This window comes from Corvus moneduloides, chromosome 3, assembly GCF_009650955.1.
Source record: "Corvus moneduloides isolate bCorMon1 chromosome 3, bCorMon1.pri, whole genome shotgun sequence".
Classification (NCBI taxonomy): Eukaryota; Metazoa; Chordata; class Aves; order Passeriformes; family Corvidae; genus Corvus; species Corvus moneduloides.
Genome location: NC_045478.1, coordinates 56245743 through 56265244, shown reverse-complemented (window position 1 = coordinate 56265244; position 19502 = coordinate 56245743). Strand labels below are relative to the sequence as shown.

The window sequence follows — 19502 nt, the reverse complement described above, 5'->3', positions numbered from 1 at the left end:
TTACCTTAACCTCTTATTTCCAATTTAAATTTTGAGGATTTTGCTACCCTTCACATTTCTGAGGGATGTTCCCCTGCTTACTATAAGGTCTTCTGTCACTTTGTACATTAATTACATTGAATAATTTTTTTTTTTTCGGTATTGTCATGCAACAGATTTTCTTTATTAGGGCAGGGAAGGCATATATGTAGGAGTCTAGTATATGACCTTCCCCTGGGATACAGGGGACCCAGATTTTAATTCCTTTGACGTGAAAGACAAGACCGGCAGGGTTAATTTTGTATTCATCTACTACTCTCTCTCAGGCAGGGCCAGTACTAGGTGAATAAGGTATAAACAGTTTAGGAATAGTACTTTGGTCTTTCCAGCTTTTTGATGTCTGCCTCTTTATGTTAAGTAATGCTTGATGTGCTTTTCTTACAAAAATTCTTTTAATGGGAGATCAGATCTGTCATGTCTCAGAAGGTGGACTCAATTCCTTTCATACAATAAAAAGGGAAATATGTATGCAAGGCTGCAGCTGGGAGCATTCAGAGGCTGATCCCAGGCTGGCTTGCCAGCTGCTTCTGCCTCTTCAGACATGAGCTCAGGTCTCCATTGCTTCCTGGGCACAGGGACTGCAAGTGAGTGATGAATCTAAAAGAGAGTATGATGGGTGGTTTCTGTAAGAAATGGTGTGACTTCATAGTTGAAAAGTCTGAAAAACCATAGATACCTTTCTTAAGCCTGAAAGCAGTCCAATACTGCAGTTACACCTTCCACTGACTGCCACTTAGCTCAGTATTTTCTGTGAGGCTTGTTCAAAGGAGCATTGTGGGAAGAGGTGAATCCCAGTGAGGTTCTGGAAGCTGCAGCCTCACAGTCTCTCTGTGAGTTAAGCGGTCAGTGGTTTATTTTCCTTTAATTGTATTTGGTTCCATTTTCTCTGAGGGAGGTAAAGACATTGCAGGGAAACAGAGCCCTTCCCACATACTAAACATTGTCTGAAACAATCTCAGATTCAATATACAAGGGCAACATGGCCTCCCTGACCTGTGGTGGCTGTCCTGTGAGACTGCCTACGGGTTGTCTAGCATCAGATGCACAGCTGCCTATAACCCTTTCTTTTCTAGTGCCTCACATCACTCAGTACAGCTAGAATTAAACCCGTAATAATGTTTTCATTATTGCTTTTCCAGTGGGACACTGGGTGTGAGCAAATTGCAGAGTAAACTGAGCCAGTAAAGGAGTTTTGGAATACTTGCAGAGTCATTCTTTTGAGAGAAGAGACCTGAACTCCCTGGGATTTGCTGGGTCTGGGAAGCACTTGATAATATTAGCTTAAAGCCTTTCCTCCCCTGCAATACTCTGCTTTCTTCCTTTTGTCACACAACCTTCCTCTGCTATCTCTACAGAAAGGCTTTCATGCAATCTGGTCCGTCAGCTGTTGCTTTTGTGCATTGTGCTGGATCTGGGATAAAGCGTAAGCTCTTCAATTCTGATGCTGTACAGTGTGGCATGAATGCTGATGGTGCTCTGGTTAAGAATAAAGCAACCAAGCAAACTTACAATTAACAATAACTAAGCAGATGTGAGAACAGTGAGTTCTTAGAAGTAGTTGCATTTTTAAAGATTTTTCCTTTCCCCTTTCAAAGCTGTTCACCTTGGTATTTTCACTATGGAAAACTGCATTGTTAGGAAACAGACTTGTGTGTAGACCTCAGTATCCCAAGATTTGTCTTCAAAAAGCCAATTAGTGCTTGAAGTAGAAGTTAATCTACTTCACAAGTGTATTTTCCATCCTTTGCCTTACAATCAGCAGCAAGCAACCACACTGCAGAATATCACCTTGAGAAAGAGCAAGTACTGGTCTGTTTCTGTACATTTTTTCTATGTGTTTCTATTTCTAGTGGTTTTTTCCACTAACCTAACGTGTGTCAGTGTGACCACTGTGTGAAGACAGAATAATCTGCTGCAGCAGCAGAGCTCCTCCAAGGAGATAGCTTAATGAGCCCTAGGGTGAGTTCTTAAGTAAAGGGGGTGAGAAGCTGTAGAAAAGAAGCATAGAAAAGAAAGATGTGAAATCTTTGGAAAGAGGAATGTTACTTATCTTGTAGAGGGGAGCAATTCTATTACACACTGCAAGCATAAATAAAAAGCAATTCTATTGTGCATTGTGAGCCATAAGTTGAGCATCCATCCCGATTTCCCTCGCTGTAATGAGCAGTTAGAAATCAAACTCACATGGATCTCTAAAATATGGAATGAAAAAGCACCACCTGTGCTGTAATCACCACCGTGCTGACAGAACCTCCCCACTTCACATCAGTACTAAGACCACAATCCATCCTCTTGAGAAATGTTTTGCACATTAGTTTGTTTGGGTTTTACCCAACACCCTTTGCAAGGCAGTGTCTCACTGGGAATAAATGTAACATGTCCTCTGTCTGCAGTTCTGTTTTCAACACTTTTAGAACTGACTAAAAGTATCAGTATGGGCACTGAGCATCTTTACTTGTAGCTGCCTATGTATCTAATTTTGAGAAGGGCCAAAAGCTGCAGTTATGGCACCATGTGATGTAAAAATTAAGATACTCCAGCTCTGGCTGTAATGAGCATGCTGTCAAGTTGTATCAGCCTTTGGAAGCAGAAGGGAGGAGAAAATAGAAAATCGAGGACCGTTGAGCTGAAAACGAAAGTCGATACATGGATTGACCTCTGTGTTTGTTCTTCATTGACAGGTTGATGACACCTGGAAGTGAAATTCGGTTTGTCCACAAGCACATGGGCCTGGTGCCCGGCTGGGGAGGAGCTGCCCGGCTGGTGCGGATCGTGGGCAGCGGGGCAGCCCTGCAGCTGCTGGGCGGGGCTGCCCGGGTGGACCCCGAGAGAGCTCTGCGCCTGGGGCTCTCCGAGGAGACGCTGCCGTCCTCAGACGAAACCACGGCGTTGGGAGAAGCCCGGGCCTGGCTGAATCAGTACACAGAGGGTCCGACCACTGTGATTCGGGCTGTGAAAAAGGTGGTGACAGCAGGAAGAGAGCTCCCACTGGAAGCTGCCCTAAGAACAGAGAAGGACATTTTTGGAACTGTGTGGGGTGGGCCTGCCAATTTGCAGGCATTGGATAGAAGACCAAAACAAAAATGATGGTTTATGCATGAGGAATGGGCTTGACCTTTTTGCAAACAAAGCTTTCAGTAAAGCAGCCATTAAACGGAATCATTTAAGGACTTGTCCATTTAAAATGGCCTTAACATTCCTGCCATTTAGGTCAGGCAGGCGTATTTGGTGTGCAACCACAGAGAAATCCCGGGCAGATTCTCTACTGTCTTAATCACCCACTGAATGGAGATTAGTGAAATTAGTATGTAAAGGTAAATACTATGCTGAAAATAGAACTATAATTCATTTGAAACGAGGCTGAAGATTATTTTATTTGGTGTTAATTTTGGTTTTTTAACTGGTATGGATATTAATTACTTGAAAGTTATGAGGTTTATTCATTTGCAGAACAGGTGCATCTAAAGCTGCAAAATATGAGCTTCCCAACCAGTGTCTTTAAGCAGCTTGGAAAAGATGATAACTAGTGAGAGGATAGCTTTTATTTTTTCATTTCTAGTTCTTCATATAATTGCTGAGAAAATATCCTTGGATACTTCAATTTTAATGGTGCTTTTACAGGAGAAGCCTTAAGTTAGTGAGAAGCTTCTAGCACTCATTCACTGACACTGATTCAGGTTTTTAAATGTATTTTGGTGTCTTCTCACTGCTCAAGGAATCAACTACCTACACATGCATCTGCACATTCCCATATCCTGTACCTGTGCAAAGCTGCTGGCCTGGTTCTTCACACAGAATCTAGCTGAAATCTTGGAAGGCCATGATGTATCATGCCCCAAAAGGGCTTGTCCTTAAGTGACTGGGTGATGTGAGTACTTCAGCATTCTGGTAAGATGTGTGTGGATATGTCTATGTCTTTCTTCAATGCATTTTTGCTGGTAGGGTGTGTTTGGGCTGACTAGAAGATTTGGAACTCAGTCTCCACTTCATGCCAGTGACTATGCAAGTAATTGGATAACTCAGTGGGGAAAGTTTTCCCTTTAGATATTAGAAACTGACACAGAGCGCCTGCTTTAAAAATAAGCATCTGTGAGAGCAAAACCATACAGATATATCTGTGACTGAGAGTTTCCTGTACTGTTGGTTAGGATGCACTTGTCTCTAAATCCAGCAGGAACTGAGATCTGAGCCAAGGACCTAAGTACCCTGTGGGGGCATGTAAAGAAGGAAGCTCTGGGCTGTGTGCCACTGTCGTGCATTCTTGCTCTGACGAGGCATAAGTAGTTCTAGATCATGGAACAAGCTCCCTTAAGAAAAGAAGGCAGTATCTTGGATGGAAATCCATGTTATGATTTCTACAAGTGTGGCAGGACTCCTGAGTTTTAGACAGCGAGGTAACTACATGTGTTTGAGGACTTGGGGACAAATCGATGTTGGGAATTAGGCTTGGATTGCCTGTTAAGATTCTGTAGGTTTCGAGCAGATTCTGTGATCTGCTAGGGATGTTTTACTGTATGGTTTTCACAGCAATGAATATAGCCTGGAGCAACCAAAAGAAATCCTGAAGAAAGGGATGTTTTGAGTTGGCATTTCAGAGAAGGAACTTGCCTCCACCCTGTTGATCCTGCACCTTTGCCTTTATATCTGAAGCACTAATGGAGGAAGATTTCAAATCTCTCTTCCCCAAAAAATAAAGTTCAATTTTTACTTTCAGGTTAGAGAAGAGACAGGAATGAGAACATGAGGAAGAGAGTAGTGTTTTGGTTTGTGCCTTTCCTCCCCCTGCTCCTTTTAATCCAGTAGCTCAGTTGTCACTCCCATGTAGCTAGATTATTTCCCATGCCCTAAAGAACTTCAAACCCGTTACTTCACAAGTGCCTATGTTTTAGTATAGTCAGCCAGCACTTGACTGTTTAGTAGTGAAGCTGTTCTGCTTTTCATGAAGTTTCTCAAGACTCATGAGGGATTCCAGACTGCAGCATCACTGAACCTTCAAGGTACACTCCAGTCCATACTCACGCAGCTTTTTGAAGCAATAGCACATCATGTTGTTACGAGTGAAAAAAATGTGTTTTAAAGGACAGCTGGTTATGTCTTTGCTTTTAGCAAGAATTAATGTGCTATTACTAATACTGTTACTGTTTTTAAAATTGGTGTGAAAATTGCTTAGAACCTGAGCAAGACCCTTGAATCTTTTTTCTTTAGTGTATTAGGCTTGTAAGTGTATTCTGTGTACTGGGTAATAGAAATTTGAAAGGGAGGATATTGTAGGACAAAGGCAGAATCTGGTTTCTTTCACATTTTGAACCAGATTTGTGCTGGCAGTAAGTGAATGGTAACTACACCTATGGGGCATCTCTTCCCATTTTGATTTCTAGACAACGAGCTTCTCATTTCAGCAAATGTATTTCCCCAGCCACCCTCTCTGATTTGTATCAAAGGCCAGTGTCTGCTTCTAAGAAAACAGGACAAGTAATTAACTAGTACAGACCAAGACACATTCAGAACAGTTTTACAAACAGTTACGGAAACCCATTTTGTTGGTATCATAAATATACCAAACACAGGTACAGGACATTCTGAAGATCACTACAGGTTAGCAGTCTAATACCATATTCTCTGGTTTATTTTCTTCTAAAAGGAAGATGAGTCCTTCATACAGAAACCAGCCCAACTAAATTACCATGAATGCTAGGATGAGAGTTCCAGACTGAGATGAAATGGAATCCCATTTTACCCAGTTGAAAACTAAATGCTTTATTTCACAAAATACTTTCTTATCATCTGAAAGTGACAAATACCTTTAACCAGCAGTTGGTAAGTGTTTGTATTTCCTTTACAATTATTAAAGATGCCAAGCTTCATCTCAGGGGTTTTTTTTCCCTTCTGAAATGGCTTAAAGACAAACAAGCACTAAATGAGCAAAATAAATTAGAAACATCCAAAGTGATAGTCCCAGTCTCCTAATTAAATAGCATGCCAGCATTTTTACTTCCTAGGGGCTAGTTTGCCAGCTTCCTCCTCAGCAAACTAAGTTTCCTATTGCATTGTGAAATGTCTGTCTTGTTTTTCCTGTGTACTGGGACAACCCAAGGGTTTAATAGGGGTGTGGATTCTGTACCAAGCTTGTAAAGGTTGGATACTGGAGATCACTTTTAGCAATACAGATGCTTCTATCTTACTTGCTGCTGATAGAAATATATTTACCAAATGATCAATCTAGATAAGCAAGGTGTTCTTGCAGAATGCTTGGTTCACTATCTGATTTATATCTTTTGTAGCCATGAAATAGGATTCCTGTATCTGTGGTTATCTGTTCTGGAAATCATGAGATGCTGTAGATTTTATAGTTTTTAAATTTCCTTTTTCATTTTCCCTTCTGCTCCACTGTGCATTTCTCTGGCTATGCTGTACAAGTCAAAAATCACATAGTGCATGTAATTACAGCCAACCACATAATGCAGTGTGGCTGTGGCTTTGCTAAAATAGGCAGAGAACACATTTCCTACTGAAAGTAATGGTTTAAATATAAGATGGGAATTATCGGTTACTACTTTTCCCTAGCTTGATCTGGGGAGTGCATTTGCCACTCTGACGACTGGCTATTAAGCTCTCACCAGCCTCACTTTAACTAATTTTAGTGTTTCACAGCTGCAGTCACCCAGCAGAAGCCAAAAGCAGCATCACAGGTGTGGGGCTGAACTCTCTACTTGGGTCAAAAATCCCAAAGATAACCACTGATAGAATTATTTGTGGGTTGTTTGGGCTGCAAATCCTTAAATTAAGTATATAGTGAGTCATGTTCCTCTATTTTGTTTCTTGCTTTTTTTCAACCCATACTCTCACTTAAAGTAAAGTGTGTGCACGTAGCTGAAGTGTTCTTTCTTTGTGCTGCAAAAGCCTTCAATAAGTCAGACTTTGGTTAGAGCCACTGGATACTAACTCAAATCAGAGAAATAAGACAGCTAGCAACTAACAGAAAAAAGCATTCCATCCAGTTTCCTTCTGAAGTCCATGTAATTGGCTTATTTCCTTATGGGACTGGAAGATGATAGTGAAAACCTGTGATCAAGAGCATCTCTTCCTAGCTGAGAATGAAGGAAATCTTCCTTATTTCATCCTAATCTTGTCTGCACTTTCCTGACCCACTGATCTCACCTGCGGGCAGAGGAGGGGGCACAGCTTTGTCCAAGATCAGGCATGTCATCCATCATTACAGTCAGAACATTATAAAAGTTTAAATCTACCCTTTTTAAAAATCAGCCCTTTAATTCCCTTCAAATGGTTGTTTGCCTAAAGCAACTTCTGTCTTAAGATCAGTAGTACCTATGTATCAGCTACTGTCCCTTTCTATTCTGGGATATATATACTAAGCATTGGAGTTTAATTAGCTTTAGTTTGAAGACTGAGTCTAGAATCAACTAATGCCATTTCTCAAGCTGAAAAAATGTCAAACACCTGCCAGGGACAGAAAAGACAAGCTGTGTTTCTTAAGATCTGGCTTCTAAGATTCAGAAGTCTGTAGAAATGCAGCTCCTACATTGCTAATACAACAGTACCCTTTCTGTGCTGCCACCAGTTTTGCTATGAACAGATAAACAGCACTATAGTCCTTAATGTTCATGTCCTTTGTTATAGGGTCAACTTTGATAACTTACACTCTTTTATTTCAACATTTCTGCTGTTAAAATAAGGCTGATACTTCTGCCTGCCATCAACAGTGAAGTGAGTTAATCAGCTCTTCAGATGTCTGTGTACTAAAGCTTGCAACTCATGATTTTTCAGTAAAAGATGATAATCCTACTGTGTTGTATTTGAGAGACAGCCAGTCAGCGATGCAAGAACTTCAGGATGCCACTCAGAACTAGTCCTCCCTTTTGGTAAACACCGTAAGCTGTTTTATGAGAATTTTCTTTGAAATTCCTTCAGTGAAGTTCAATTAAACTGGAAACATATCTGAGATTGTTACTGATAAAATGTAGTTTTATTAAATTATAAATTCTGTAACAAAAACGAGACAGATCAAGAAAGATCTCCAAAAACAAAACTACAAGGACTAGATGGCAAAGCCAGTGAAAAAGCCATGGAGAGTGTAAAGGTAAGGATTTGCAACACAAGTTAACAGCATTTTTACATTACCATTGAAAAAAGGTAAATGATTGCTCTTGTCTAATAAAAACACATTTTAACTCCAAACTCACATCTATTTTCTCACATTAAATTAAGCATCCTGCTCACACCCAACACCTTGCCTGATTCCACATTGCTTTAGTGTTCTTTTCATACATCAATCCATGCAGAAAGTAGTAAGACACTTAATGCAACAGTCAAGAGAATGAAGACAATTCAAGTTGTACAGCAGATATACATTGGCCAAAAAAGGATAGAGTATCTTCAAGGGGAAAATGCTACAAAATAAACACAAGACATTTTCAAGAAAACTGGGCATTGCTAAACAGCTTTCAAACCATTAACAGGACAACCCAGTTTCCTAGAGTTAAACAGTCTTCCAGCTGAGACATGTTAAGAGACTTAAGTTAAAACAGGCCAAATCTGTTTCCCCCCTTCACCCCACCCTCCCACCAAACACGCTGCTAGGTTTGAGTGCAATGCCAATGTGGACAGAAAATTTACACAAAATTACAACTGAGTATTTTTTTTCACATGGCTCTAGATTTAAACTTCAGTGACTGTGCACTGTCCATCTGGCCTTCTAGATCTTACACTTGTGTTTGCCACCCCACCCCCTGCCCCTGGTCTGTCTGCTCCTGGCTGGCTTGCACTGGCATTCAAGTGTCTCTGCTGACCAGAGGATGGGCGTTGCTGAAGGTGGGCAGACACATCCTCACTGTCACTGCTGGCATCCGATTCGGTCTCCTCAACAGAGGTGTCGGGGGCTGGCACCCTACCAGAAGATGATGATTCATGGTCTTCTTCTCCCTCTACCCTGTGACTCCTTTCAGCCATACTGTCTCCATTTATTTGCAAGTGGGCAAAAGAGTTCTCTAAAGAGTTGCTTGCATCGGGTGATGGCGTTGAAGGACTCACAAGCTGACCATCTAGTGCTGGCAGGGGCCTCACGGAAATGGATGCTAGAGGCTGCACAGCTGCAGCCCCTGGAGTCAGTGTGCTGTCCGCACCGTCAGCGGAGCTCTCTCGTGCCAGGTTGACACTGTTGCTGTCACAGTCCAGCCTCAGCCCAGCCACTCCCTTCTTTGGTATATCTATTATGTCCCGTTTGATTTTTCTGCGACGTCCATGCTCATTTCTCCTATACTGAACCATATTTTCAAGGTCTGCTACGTATAAAAAACCAGCAATTAGCATTTCAGTGCTCTTTTTACCCTTGGAAAAGGCATCTTCCAGCTCTCTGCTGGTACGTTCATCATACTGCCACCAGCCATTTCTACCTTCATAGTACCAAGCATATTCTCCATTGCCTCTGCTTGCTGCTTTGAGTTCTTCGGGTGACAATAAGGTTGGCTTGTCAAGAAAATCCTCGGGAATCTCTTGCCGGCAGAGCGCACATCGTTTCCCAAGCCAAGAAGCTCCCTTCACACACAGATAGCAGAAAACATGTTTACAGGGCAGACTTACGGGATGGACACATGTTTGCAGACAGATAGCACATTCAGGGACTTGCAGGGAAGGTGCTGCATTGGTACATGACTCATTTGTCTTCCTATTTGTGGGAAGCATGTTGATTGAATGATCTATTTCACCACAGCCAGCCATCCTGCAGAGGATCAAAGAAATTTAAATCAGTTTATTGTGTCAACTTAAACTAGCACCTCGCATTACATTTCACCTCAACATCCATGGAATGAGATGTTTACCTCAAATTAAGGTAAGTTACTGTTTCCTGAGGTGACAGACTAAATCAACTGGGAAAATTTCTTTTGCTAATCACCAATATTTTACCTGTTTAATTTTCAGCATGTTAACATCCCAAGTTAGAAAATAAATTTTGTTATTTCCTCTGTTCATTCTCTGAAGTAGTGTTGATTAATGAACCTTCAGCCAACCAGTTATTTTGGTGCCTCCTCAGGAAATTGAAAGAAACGATGGTTCTTTCCACAACAGGTGACGTGGCTGTGAATTGAACTTAAACAATCCCTCTTCAGACTACAGGTGATTGTCTGCTTGATTAAGGGACTGCCTGAACAGCATCTCAGACTAGGTTTACACAGTAGAAAATATGCCTGACAGCAGCACCCAGCTGAAGAATTCCCCCACTCTGTTCCTTAGTTCCCATGCACTAAGGGATGTACACTATCCCTCAAACTGAGCTCAGAACAACCACAGGGCTGCAGAAATAACCAGATCTGAAAATGGAGGTGGCCTTTTCAAAAGATACCTTGGATTCCTTTTTCTTAAACATTAAGTGAACCCCCTGATATATGCAAGTGCCTCTCGAAAGGAATCACTGCAGACCAGCAGAAGCAGCAGTGTATTGCAGAAGACACACAACTCTGACTTGACTGGCTTGTGAAGTCATTGCCTTTACTTTCTCTGGCCATATCTTATTTCTGTTATTAAAGATGATTTTGTAACTGTGAGGGAATGGGGAATGCAAAACTGCATCACTTTGGCATTGTGTAAGATTTAAGTATTTGAAAAATTCTAGCCTAAATATGCAAATGCCTTCTCAACTACATTTTTGCCACGGCAATCTTTCACGGCCTCTTTCATGGTAATTTTCCTTTTATTTATTAACAATCAAACCCAAACACCAGATACCAAATGAGGGAGAAGAATGGCTTTGGGGAATGGGACCTGAAAAGGTGCCTTTTTCCAATTAAAATCCCCAAGGAAGTTCAAGACTGATATTCAACAAAACAGCCTTTCAGTGAAAGTAGTCTTTGTTGTACAGACAGCTAGGAATACTTCCTGCAAAACTACCACAAGCACGTGGGTCAAAAGGGACCTTTAAAGGTCACCTAGTCCAGTTTCCTGCTCCACATGGCACCAACAATAATACTAGATTAGATCAGCTGTGGCTGATCACTGTCTAGGTGCGTTTTTCTGAAACCTGCAAGGATGGAGATACCACAGGCTGCCTGGACAGCCTGTTCTAGTGTTATACACATTTCTAACAAAATTTTCAAGAGAAAATGCCTAGTGTTACTGTAAAAGCCTCCACTGCTTTAAAAATCTTATAAATATCTGCTGGGGGGGGGGAAGGTTCAGTATCTGTATTTATCTTTACAAAAAAAGATCATGTGCTGTTTACTTAAAATATTTTTCTCTATGCTGTCTGTTCCCTTCTATCACTATAATTTCCTCTTGAAAGACCAATTCCCCTTTAATCCTTTTTTTAATCAAGTAATTCTTTTAAAAGCTCTACAGCTCAAATGCTTTTTCCTGAAGTAATATGTAATTGTATCCACCTATGTTTCAGTTTTGTATCTGAGTTTCTTTTTCCTGAGATTAATGACAAATCTGCTAACAGTTCTTAAATCAGCATGCCAGATACAGACACAGCATTACCTACCAGCTGGTAACTGTGTTTTTACTGCACAGCACACATCTGTGAGATCCATTCTAACAATGTTGTGAACAAGTTGCTTTTTGGAAGCCTCATACTTCTGAGGCTGTATTTTGCAACAGATTTTTACAGCAAATGTCACAGTTTACACCAAGAAACTTACTAGAAAAAGGAGAGAATATTTCAGAATACCCACAAACACAACCCAGCCATCACTTCACAACAGAAGAGCTAAAAGAGAAATCCATTTATTGATTAATTTGTGCTAACCATGGCTGAGGTAAAAGATCTTAATTTTCAAGTGCCCCCACATTGAGATACTACAGTGCAAAAAGGCACAGCAGCAGAGATTTCTACTTCCGTGCTACAGTTTTAAAAAAGGATGCTTTTCCCTGAATATCCTTTATAAAGTTATCCTTTCCAGAGTCAAATACAAGATTAGAACAACCTGTAGGTAAGTAACTTTTACACAAGTCACGTATCATAATTAAGATTTTGGAGGTGATTAAAATGCAATGCAGGGATGAAAAAGGCAATGCACTTTGACAAACTAAATTCTGATACTGTAAGCTAAACTAAAGAGAGTTTACCCTGAGGCAAACTAAAAGAAGAATTAAAAGGTGTTACATGTTTTCTGGAAGCAAAAAAATGCTAACATTTGAACTGTGCTCAGTAGGTCGCCCATTTATTTGAGGGATCTGTAATTTCTTACTAGATCAAGATAATAATGCAGGATATGAAAAGGAGTAAATGCCTTTTCTTGAAATTCTTTTTTGAGTTTTAATGACTCTAAGGAAAATGTTATGTATAAAATGAATAGAGCTGGAAGAGCAAACCCTTATCACTAGAAGTGCTACCCAGGAACATAAAACTCTTCTAAGATAAGCACAACTGCAGTTGCATGTGCTCAGAATGCAGGACAATTATGCACTTGAAGATTTCTATCAACTACACTGACACTGTCTCACTTCTTGTTTTTAAAGCATGATGCTAATTAACCTTTTTAATACCAAATCTAGGTCAGAGTTTGTTTATAAGCTGGTAGGAGGATGTACACGTACGTAGGTTTTTACTGAAGAGGTAATCCTTCAGAACTGAGGACAAACATCTTGGGCTGCTGTTCTGCTACGTTATGGCTGTGGAAGCACTTGTACTGCAACTTCATGCTATTAAGAATTAAAAAAAACTGACCACACAGTATTTTTCCTGAAATTAAGGTTCAGTCAAAACAGGCTTTATATCAGAACTGTTATCAAACAGGAAAGCTCTATTTTTTGGAGGATTGGGTTCCCTTTAAGACACTCCTAGCATCATGGAAAATCATATTCTTGACTACTGACTACAAATTAATTAAACTCAAGGAAAAATTCTAAAAATAATTTTATTTGAAGTATTTAGATCCTTAATTCAGGTGTAAATAAGGGAGCAATAAGAACCTGAACTCTGCATTTTAGCATAAACACAGCCTAAAACTCAGAAGGAATTAGTCCAAAATCTTGCCAGATCCCACTTCTTGTGGTTTTCGTTTTTAATATTAAATAATAAGTTTAATTTCTAAGCTATGGGGCCTTCATCAATACATGAAGTATGGAAGAGGTGATGTGTAACAACTACATGGAAAGACCCCAGGCCTTCTTGGAATTTAATGGAAGAAAAAGTAAATCCACACAAAATCACTTCAAATTCCAGGTGAAATTCTAACTGCAACTAAGCAGTCCATCAAGGAGCTGACATGTTTAAGTTCATTAACAAAACAACAGCTTACTTTTTCTGAATAATTTCTACTGAAGCATGCCACAAGACTGAAATGTCCTCTCTTCAGATGTCTCCAGCTAGGATGGCAGGTCCTCCTTCCCAAGGCTGGCTCATTCCTGACTTGTCCTGCTCAGTGGTACACTACAGCGTTTCAGCTTCTCTGCAAACTAACAGAAAGCAAATAATACCACCATTACAATGTTATCCAGAGGTACGAGCAAGCAAAGTACAGTGCCACGGTTCTGTTACAGAAAGGAAAATACTATGCTTTTATTTACTCAATGCAGGCTATTTTCAATAAAACTACCATTGGATTTCTGCTTCATTTTTTGCAACCATCAATTTTGACCCACAGTTTTTATTTTGATGTCTGGCTTAAACAAATCATCTTTTTTTAAGCATTATAAAAGGCAATTATTTTTGACGATAGTAAGTTAATTGCTCATTTCCATACAGTAACCTCACAAAAGGAGTAACACAAAAGGAGAAACAAGACCAAAGTTGCGAGCATGTTATGTTTATACAATTTTAACCTCTAATAAATGATCCCTTATATTTAGAAATTTTAAAAAGTCACAATGGCTTCCTAAAGCTGTTTATAAAACTATCTGTATTACACCATTCCAAAGGACCGTCCAGCCATATGTCTTGTCCTGACACGGACTAGTATCAGACACTTGAGGAAAAAACAGCGCACGTGAATAGCCAATTTCCCCCAGGTCTTCTCCATATTTCAAGTAGAAATCTGCCTCTTTATATTTCGAGGCTCAGAGCCTTGAATCCTTGTCCTCTTTTACAGAGATCATTGCATTCATTAAATGAATGAACCTCAGAACCATTCAGCACTTTCTTCTTTATAAATCCACATATGTACATCCTCATACCAGCTTATAAAGAAACTCTATGACCTACATTTGATACTTAACAAGGTAAACAAACAACAACAAAAATTAATTAGGACCTTCCTCTATTTCTTTAAAATGCTCTGATGGGCTCCAAGGTTCAACAATGGAAAGAGTGCATATGACCTCTAAAAAAGAGGACAAGGATGCAACTCAGCCTCCACACTGCAGAGGCAGTGTTACCAAGCTAGCAGATAATGTCAGTCACAATACATTTGGTGAATGCCACCAACCAGAATCTGAGCCAAGTCATTTCACAAATACATAATAATCACTAAGTGCTTAACAAATACATAAAAAGTTCCTACAGTAGGGAAGTAGGAATCTGCAAACTCAGAAAGGGAAGGGAGACCATCACTCTTGCACTCTCACACCCTAAACAGGAAGGTCTTGACCTAAGAGAACCACCTTCAGTGAATCCTCTGTAAAAAGACTGATGAGCCACAGAGTCACATCCTCCTTCTGGTCTGCAGCTTTCTGGACGATTCTTAAACATTTTGAACTACAGTTTCCAGTTGCTGCAAAACATTATACATAGGAATGATTTGAAGCAGATCTGAGAACGTCACCTCTTTGATTTCAATATGTTCAAGGAAAGAATCATTTCAGCATAAACACAGTGCAGAGCAGACATGTAAGAGCTGAGTGAAGTCAAGGAGTGATAAGTCCCTGAAAGAATATGCAGCATTACAGTATTCTGTGCTATAGTCCTTCATCAAATGAGCAAACATTTATCATTAATAATATCAGAGTGTTCAGTTGACTTTAGTGCATGAAGCATTATTCAAGTATGTTATTTTCTTTATAGCTAAGCTCCATGTAACATTCCCTGCAGCTATTTTTAGAATGAACTCCAAAAGAAAAATGCAAAAATTAACAAGCCTATCCACACCTTTTCTCCCCTCATAGTTCTAGCAGCTTTCCTTTCTTCACACATCAATCTGAAACCACCAGCTGCAATCGCATTAGAATTGTGGCTCTACTAATCCAGAGACACGATACTATGTTTTCTATGATCAAAGAGACAGCTGCAACAAGCTTGATGCTCTGGGTGTGGTGTTCAGTCCTTTATCTTCATAGCTGCTTTCTGTTACTTCAATAGGTATCACCTGAAGTCTTTTATCTACTACCTCTCACAATCCACTACTAGAAGTAGCACATCATAAAACCAAATGCTATGTGGAGATGGCAGAAAAAGGCTGGGTCAGTTCTGGGAGATTACTTAAGAAATAAAAATGCATGCACATATTCAAGGTATGTAATTATACCTAGAAGAATCCAAGGAAGGCATAATTACAGGATTGTGGTAATGCAAATTTCCAATTTCTCCAAAGCTCTTGAAAAGAACTAGTTCACACACTGACTTCAGGTAACCTCTACATTTCATGGCATTGTTATTTATTTAATAAGCCAGTCTTGAAAATTCTACTGAACAGACTAACAGACACTTGTGGTTACACAAGCACCCCTTTTTGGATGATGACTCCTCCTTTGAAGTCACCTGGGTAAAAGCTGTTCTATACTTAGCAATTAATTTTCTCTTCTTCCTGTAGTATGAGGAGTTACCCTATCTGCAGCAACCTGCAGGTATCCATCCCTTCCTAAACCCCTGCATCACACATTGATTTTGAAACTTTAAAGGTGGAACAGACAGAAGGACAGTGTCGCTGATCAGGAACAAGAATTCAAACTGGGCAACATCCAAACTGAGACTCAGCCAGCATAGAACAGTTCTCTTTGTCCCCAAAAGTCTCTCAGGATGCTTACTGGGAGAAGTCATGTCCACTTCTTTCATAATTTAGGATTTTGAAGTCATGGACTTCTTACCAGACCTATCTCCCAAAATGACTTCAGGTTCTCCTTAAGAAAAATGTTAAGCTTTTACTAGGCCAAGATTTCTTGTCAGCTCAGTCAACTGTGCTCATTAAACCATGAGACCCAGTAAATTATCACATCCAGCACAATTCTTCCACCCTTACTTCTTTGGGGAAACAACAATTACAAAAAAAAACCCAACAAACAAACAAAAAACGCACCCAAACCAAAACCAGAAGCAAACATATTTAGAAAGCCAGCTCCTGTACATTGACGAAGAGTTACCTACAGTTTTAAGCTTCCTCCATAAGTAAAATCTTAGCTTTTTAAAAACAAACAAGTGCAAAACATTGGCGAATTCAACTCACACCAGCCAAAGACTATTATCTGAATCCTACTTCAAATGATAAAATCTCATGAATTCTACAACTCCATACATATTATTCTAAAATAGCTATTACAAATTCATCATTTATCCCCTTGAAAACTCAGCAGTTACAGTATTAATTCACAAGAATAAATGCTCTTCTGTAATTAAATATTTGGGTTTTTTTTCCATCAAGCTCCCTTATTTGTAACTCAGCTGGGGGGGGGGGGGGGGGGGGGGGGGGGGGGGGGGGGGGGGGGGGGGGGGGGGGGGGGGGGGGGGGGGGGGGGGGGGGGGGGGGGGGGGGGGGGGGGGGGGGGGGGGGGGGGGGGGGGGGGGGGGGGGGTGGGGGGGGGGGGGGGGAGAGAGGAGGAGGAAAAGATCCCCCAAATTCTGCCCTTCCCCACAAGTCGCCATGAGCCAGACAGTGGGGGAAGAAAGAAGGTGGCTGTTTTATTTAACAGGAAAAATCACTCTCCTGTCTGATGGTCTGCTGTTGTCAATACACTACCAGCTCAAGGTACTGAGTCTTATCAGGTATGTTTAAAACTGTCCCTGGCACTGGATAGCACAACAGATAAATAACCTGTTTCCTGTGCTTGCCTACTTTTTTGTATCTGTTTCTTAAACTTAGAATATTCTCAGGAATTGCTGATTGTGATGAGACTTCAAGTTGCCTGTCATTCCTTATCGTTGGCTATTTCACACTAATAAACACCCAACATTTATGTGTACATTTGGAACTGAATCATAGAAGAGTCAAGATCAGAACAGTCAGCCATTTCAGTATTAAAATGTTACATCTATTGAAAATGAGGTTGTTCCCTATGCTACAATTGGAGTACTAATCTTGAATTTTGAGCATATATCCTATTTCAATCTATTTAACAAAGAAAAATGTTAATTTCTCTCTCAAATCAAAAGTGTGCAAAGAATGAAGTTCGGTTCATCTTAAGTTACCAGTGCTTCAGAAACTGCAATAAGTACAGGGACATCTTCGTGTGTGTATATATATATATATATATCTTCGTGTGTGTATATATATATATATATATATACACACACACACTTGATTAACATGCACAGAAGAGAGGAAAAAAAAATCAATTTCAATATGAAGGCTTTTCCAGGGGCCCACTATTCAATAGACTATGAAAATACTGCAGTTCCAGCTCTTTAAATAAATGACAACTCAGTTACATCTACATTGATACAATGTATTTTGAAGGAAACAAGAACAAACTTTTTCTTTCACTCACTACAGATTTTGCATTATAGCAATTTAAACAATTGGCACTTCAATACTCTTGGACAGAAACTACAGTATTAACCACACAAGACTATATAGCAAGTTCTTGCAAGAAACATTCAATATTTAAGACTTATTCAAAATTACCAAACGAAGATTCAGATTTCACCATGTCTTCAATACTATTACACACTGTAATTTTTGGTACCGCATTTTTAGAGATGCTTCAGAATCTATTTTTAAGTAGCCCACCGTCCAGAGGCAGCAGCTAACAAAAAGAGGATTGGATTTTTAGTATTACAAACCTGACAGAAGCGAAACATTTTAAAGCTCTGCTCCCTACTCCTCCTTGTAATTGTTAATATGTAGCTGCATATTACACACCAGTAACAAAACCTACAGCATTTCTCAGGCATATCACTGAAAAGCTGTACTAAGATTAAACCTCCCACAATTTCAGTTTAACTATTTTACCATTCCAATCGTCTTGTTCGTACAAAAACCTCATATTTAGTTAATATTTTACAACAATTTTTCAGTGGAGGCAACATGCACCGCACCAACAGCGGGACCCGTTTTCACATTTCACGTCCCCTTTTAACATTCAGAAAGGATGCAGTGCAAACACTTGAGCCGAGGCCGTCAAGCACAGAGAAACAAAAGCACTTCCACTGGGAACACTTAGTTGCTTCTGCCTGGGTGCTCCGCGCTGCGCTCCCGTGACCGCCCGTGCGGCTCCGCTCAGGTCGCCGGCGGCAGTGCCCGAGGCCGGCTGGGCACAGCGCTGACATCCGCAGGGGCGAAGCCACACATTGAAGCGCTGCACATCGCCCTGGGAATTAGAGCGCTGCGCCGGCTCGGCCAGGGGATTCCGCCACGCGCGACGCCGCCACGGCTAATGCTCCTGACCTATTTTACTGCCCAGCACAACGAAACCCCCGACTCACAGAATCGACCAGATTGGGAAAGACCTTCGGGATCATCGAGTCCAGCCTAAGTCCGGGTCCGGGTCCGGTCCGGCACTCTGCGCGCACCTTGCTCCGCACCGGCGCGGGGCGCCGCCTCCTGCAGGGACACGGCTCCGCGGTGCCCGGCAGCGGGGCCCGGCAGGAAGGGCCGGGAAGCTTTGCCAGCCGTCCCGTCTCTCCCTCTCCGTGGGGGGCCTGGGGAAGGGCTCCCGGGCAGGGCTCCACCGCCGCGGCCCCGACACTCAGCACGTGACCCCGCGGGCGGGGCGGCGGCGGGCGACACCCTCCACCCTCCCCTCCGCTAAAACAATACCGGGCAGGGCTCTGGCCGCCCGGCGGCCGCCCCTCGTTCGGTTCAGCCCAGCTCGGCCGGCCTTTTGTTCAGAGCTCTCACCCGCGCGGGGAGACCACGGCGCCCGCTCCAGCTCCCTCCGCGGCCCGCCGGCAGCGGAGGGGCGAGGGGAGGCAGCGCCGCCCCGGCCCCGGGCGGCCGCGTAGGGGGCGCTGTCGGAGAGGCCTTTGGTGGCCGAGGCCACCGCTGCCACCGCCTCTCCCCGACCGCTCCGGCTCGTGCCCACCCGCGGCGGCGCGGGGACTCACCCGCCGGGCCGCTCCGCTCGGCTCAGCTCCGCTCGGCCCCGCTCCGCCCGCCGCCACCTGCCGCTCCCTCCGGCCCCGCCGCCGGGACCGCGGGACGCGCCGACGTCACGCGCGGGCCGGGACGGCCGAACGCGCCACTGTGACGCCACCGCGGCGGGGCCGGGGCGGGCCCAGCTCGCCGCGGGGGCGGGGCCGCGCGCGTGATGCCGGCGGGCGGCCCCGCCCCGGTCCCGCGGCGCTGTCGCGGCGCTGTCGCGGCGGCCCCGCGCGGCTCGGGCGGCCCCGGGGGAAAGGGGCAGTGCACGGCGGGTGCCCTGCG

At 42.3% G+C, this 19502-nt stretch overlaps 2 protein-coding genes across 10 annotated transcripts in view; one reads left to right on the top strand and one right to left on the bottom strand.

Annotated features, from left to right (window-relative positions):
- ECHDC1 (ethylmalonyl-CoA decarboxylase 1) overlaps positions 1-6905 on the top strand; it is a 45015-nt gene extending 38110 nt beyond the window's left edge. For all 7 annotated transcript variants that reach the window (XM_032101620.1, XM_032101621.1, XM_032101623.1 and 4 more), the window contains one exon: positions 2721-6905. In XM_032101620.1, coding sequence (XP_031957511.1) covers positions 2721-3126 — 406 coding nt within the window. In that variant the 3' untranslated portion in view covers positions 3127-6905. The remainder of the gene's footprint in view (positions 1-2720) is intronic.
- A 1091-nt stretch (positions 6906-7996) lies between these two features.
- On the bottom strand, positions 7997-19279 carry RNF146 (ring finger protein 146). 3 transcript variants are annotated; one of them, XM_032101628.1, is made up of 3 exons: positions 19184-19279; positions 13293-13449; positions 7997-9775 (listed from the first exon to the last, which is right to left on the bottom strand). In XM_032101628.1, exon 3 carries the CDS (start codon positions 9772-9774, stop codon positions 8716-8718), a length of 1059 nt encoding a protein of 352 aa, XP_031957519.1. In that variant the 5' UTR covers position 9775; positions 13293-13449; positions 19184-19279; the 3' UTR covers positions 7997-8715. The 3 variants fall into 3 exon arrangements, with proteins under 3 accessions (XP_031957519.1, XP_031957520.1, XP_031957521.1); XM_032101629.1 differs by lacking the exon at positions 19184-19279 and adding an exon at positions 18563-18940; XM_032101630.1 differs by lacking the exon at positions 13293-13449 and having other exon boundaries at positions 19184-19214.
- Positions 19280-19502: the final 223 nt, after the last annotated feature.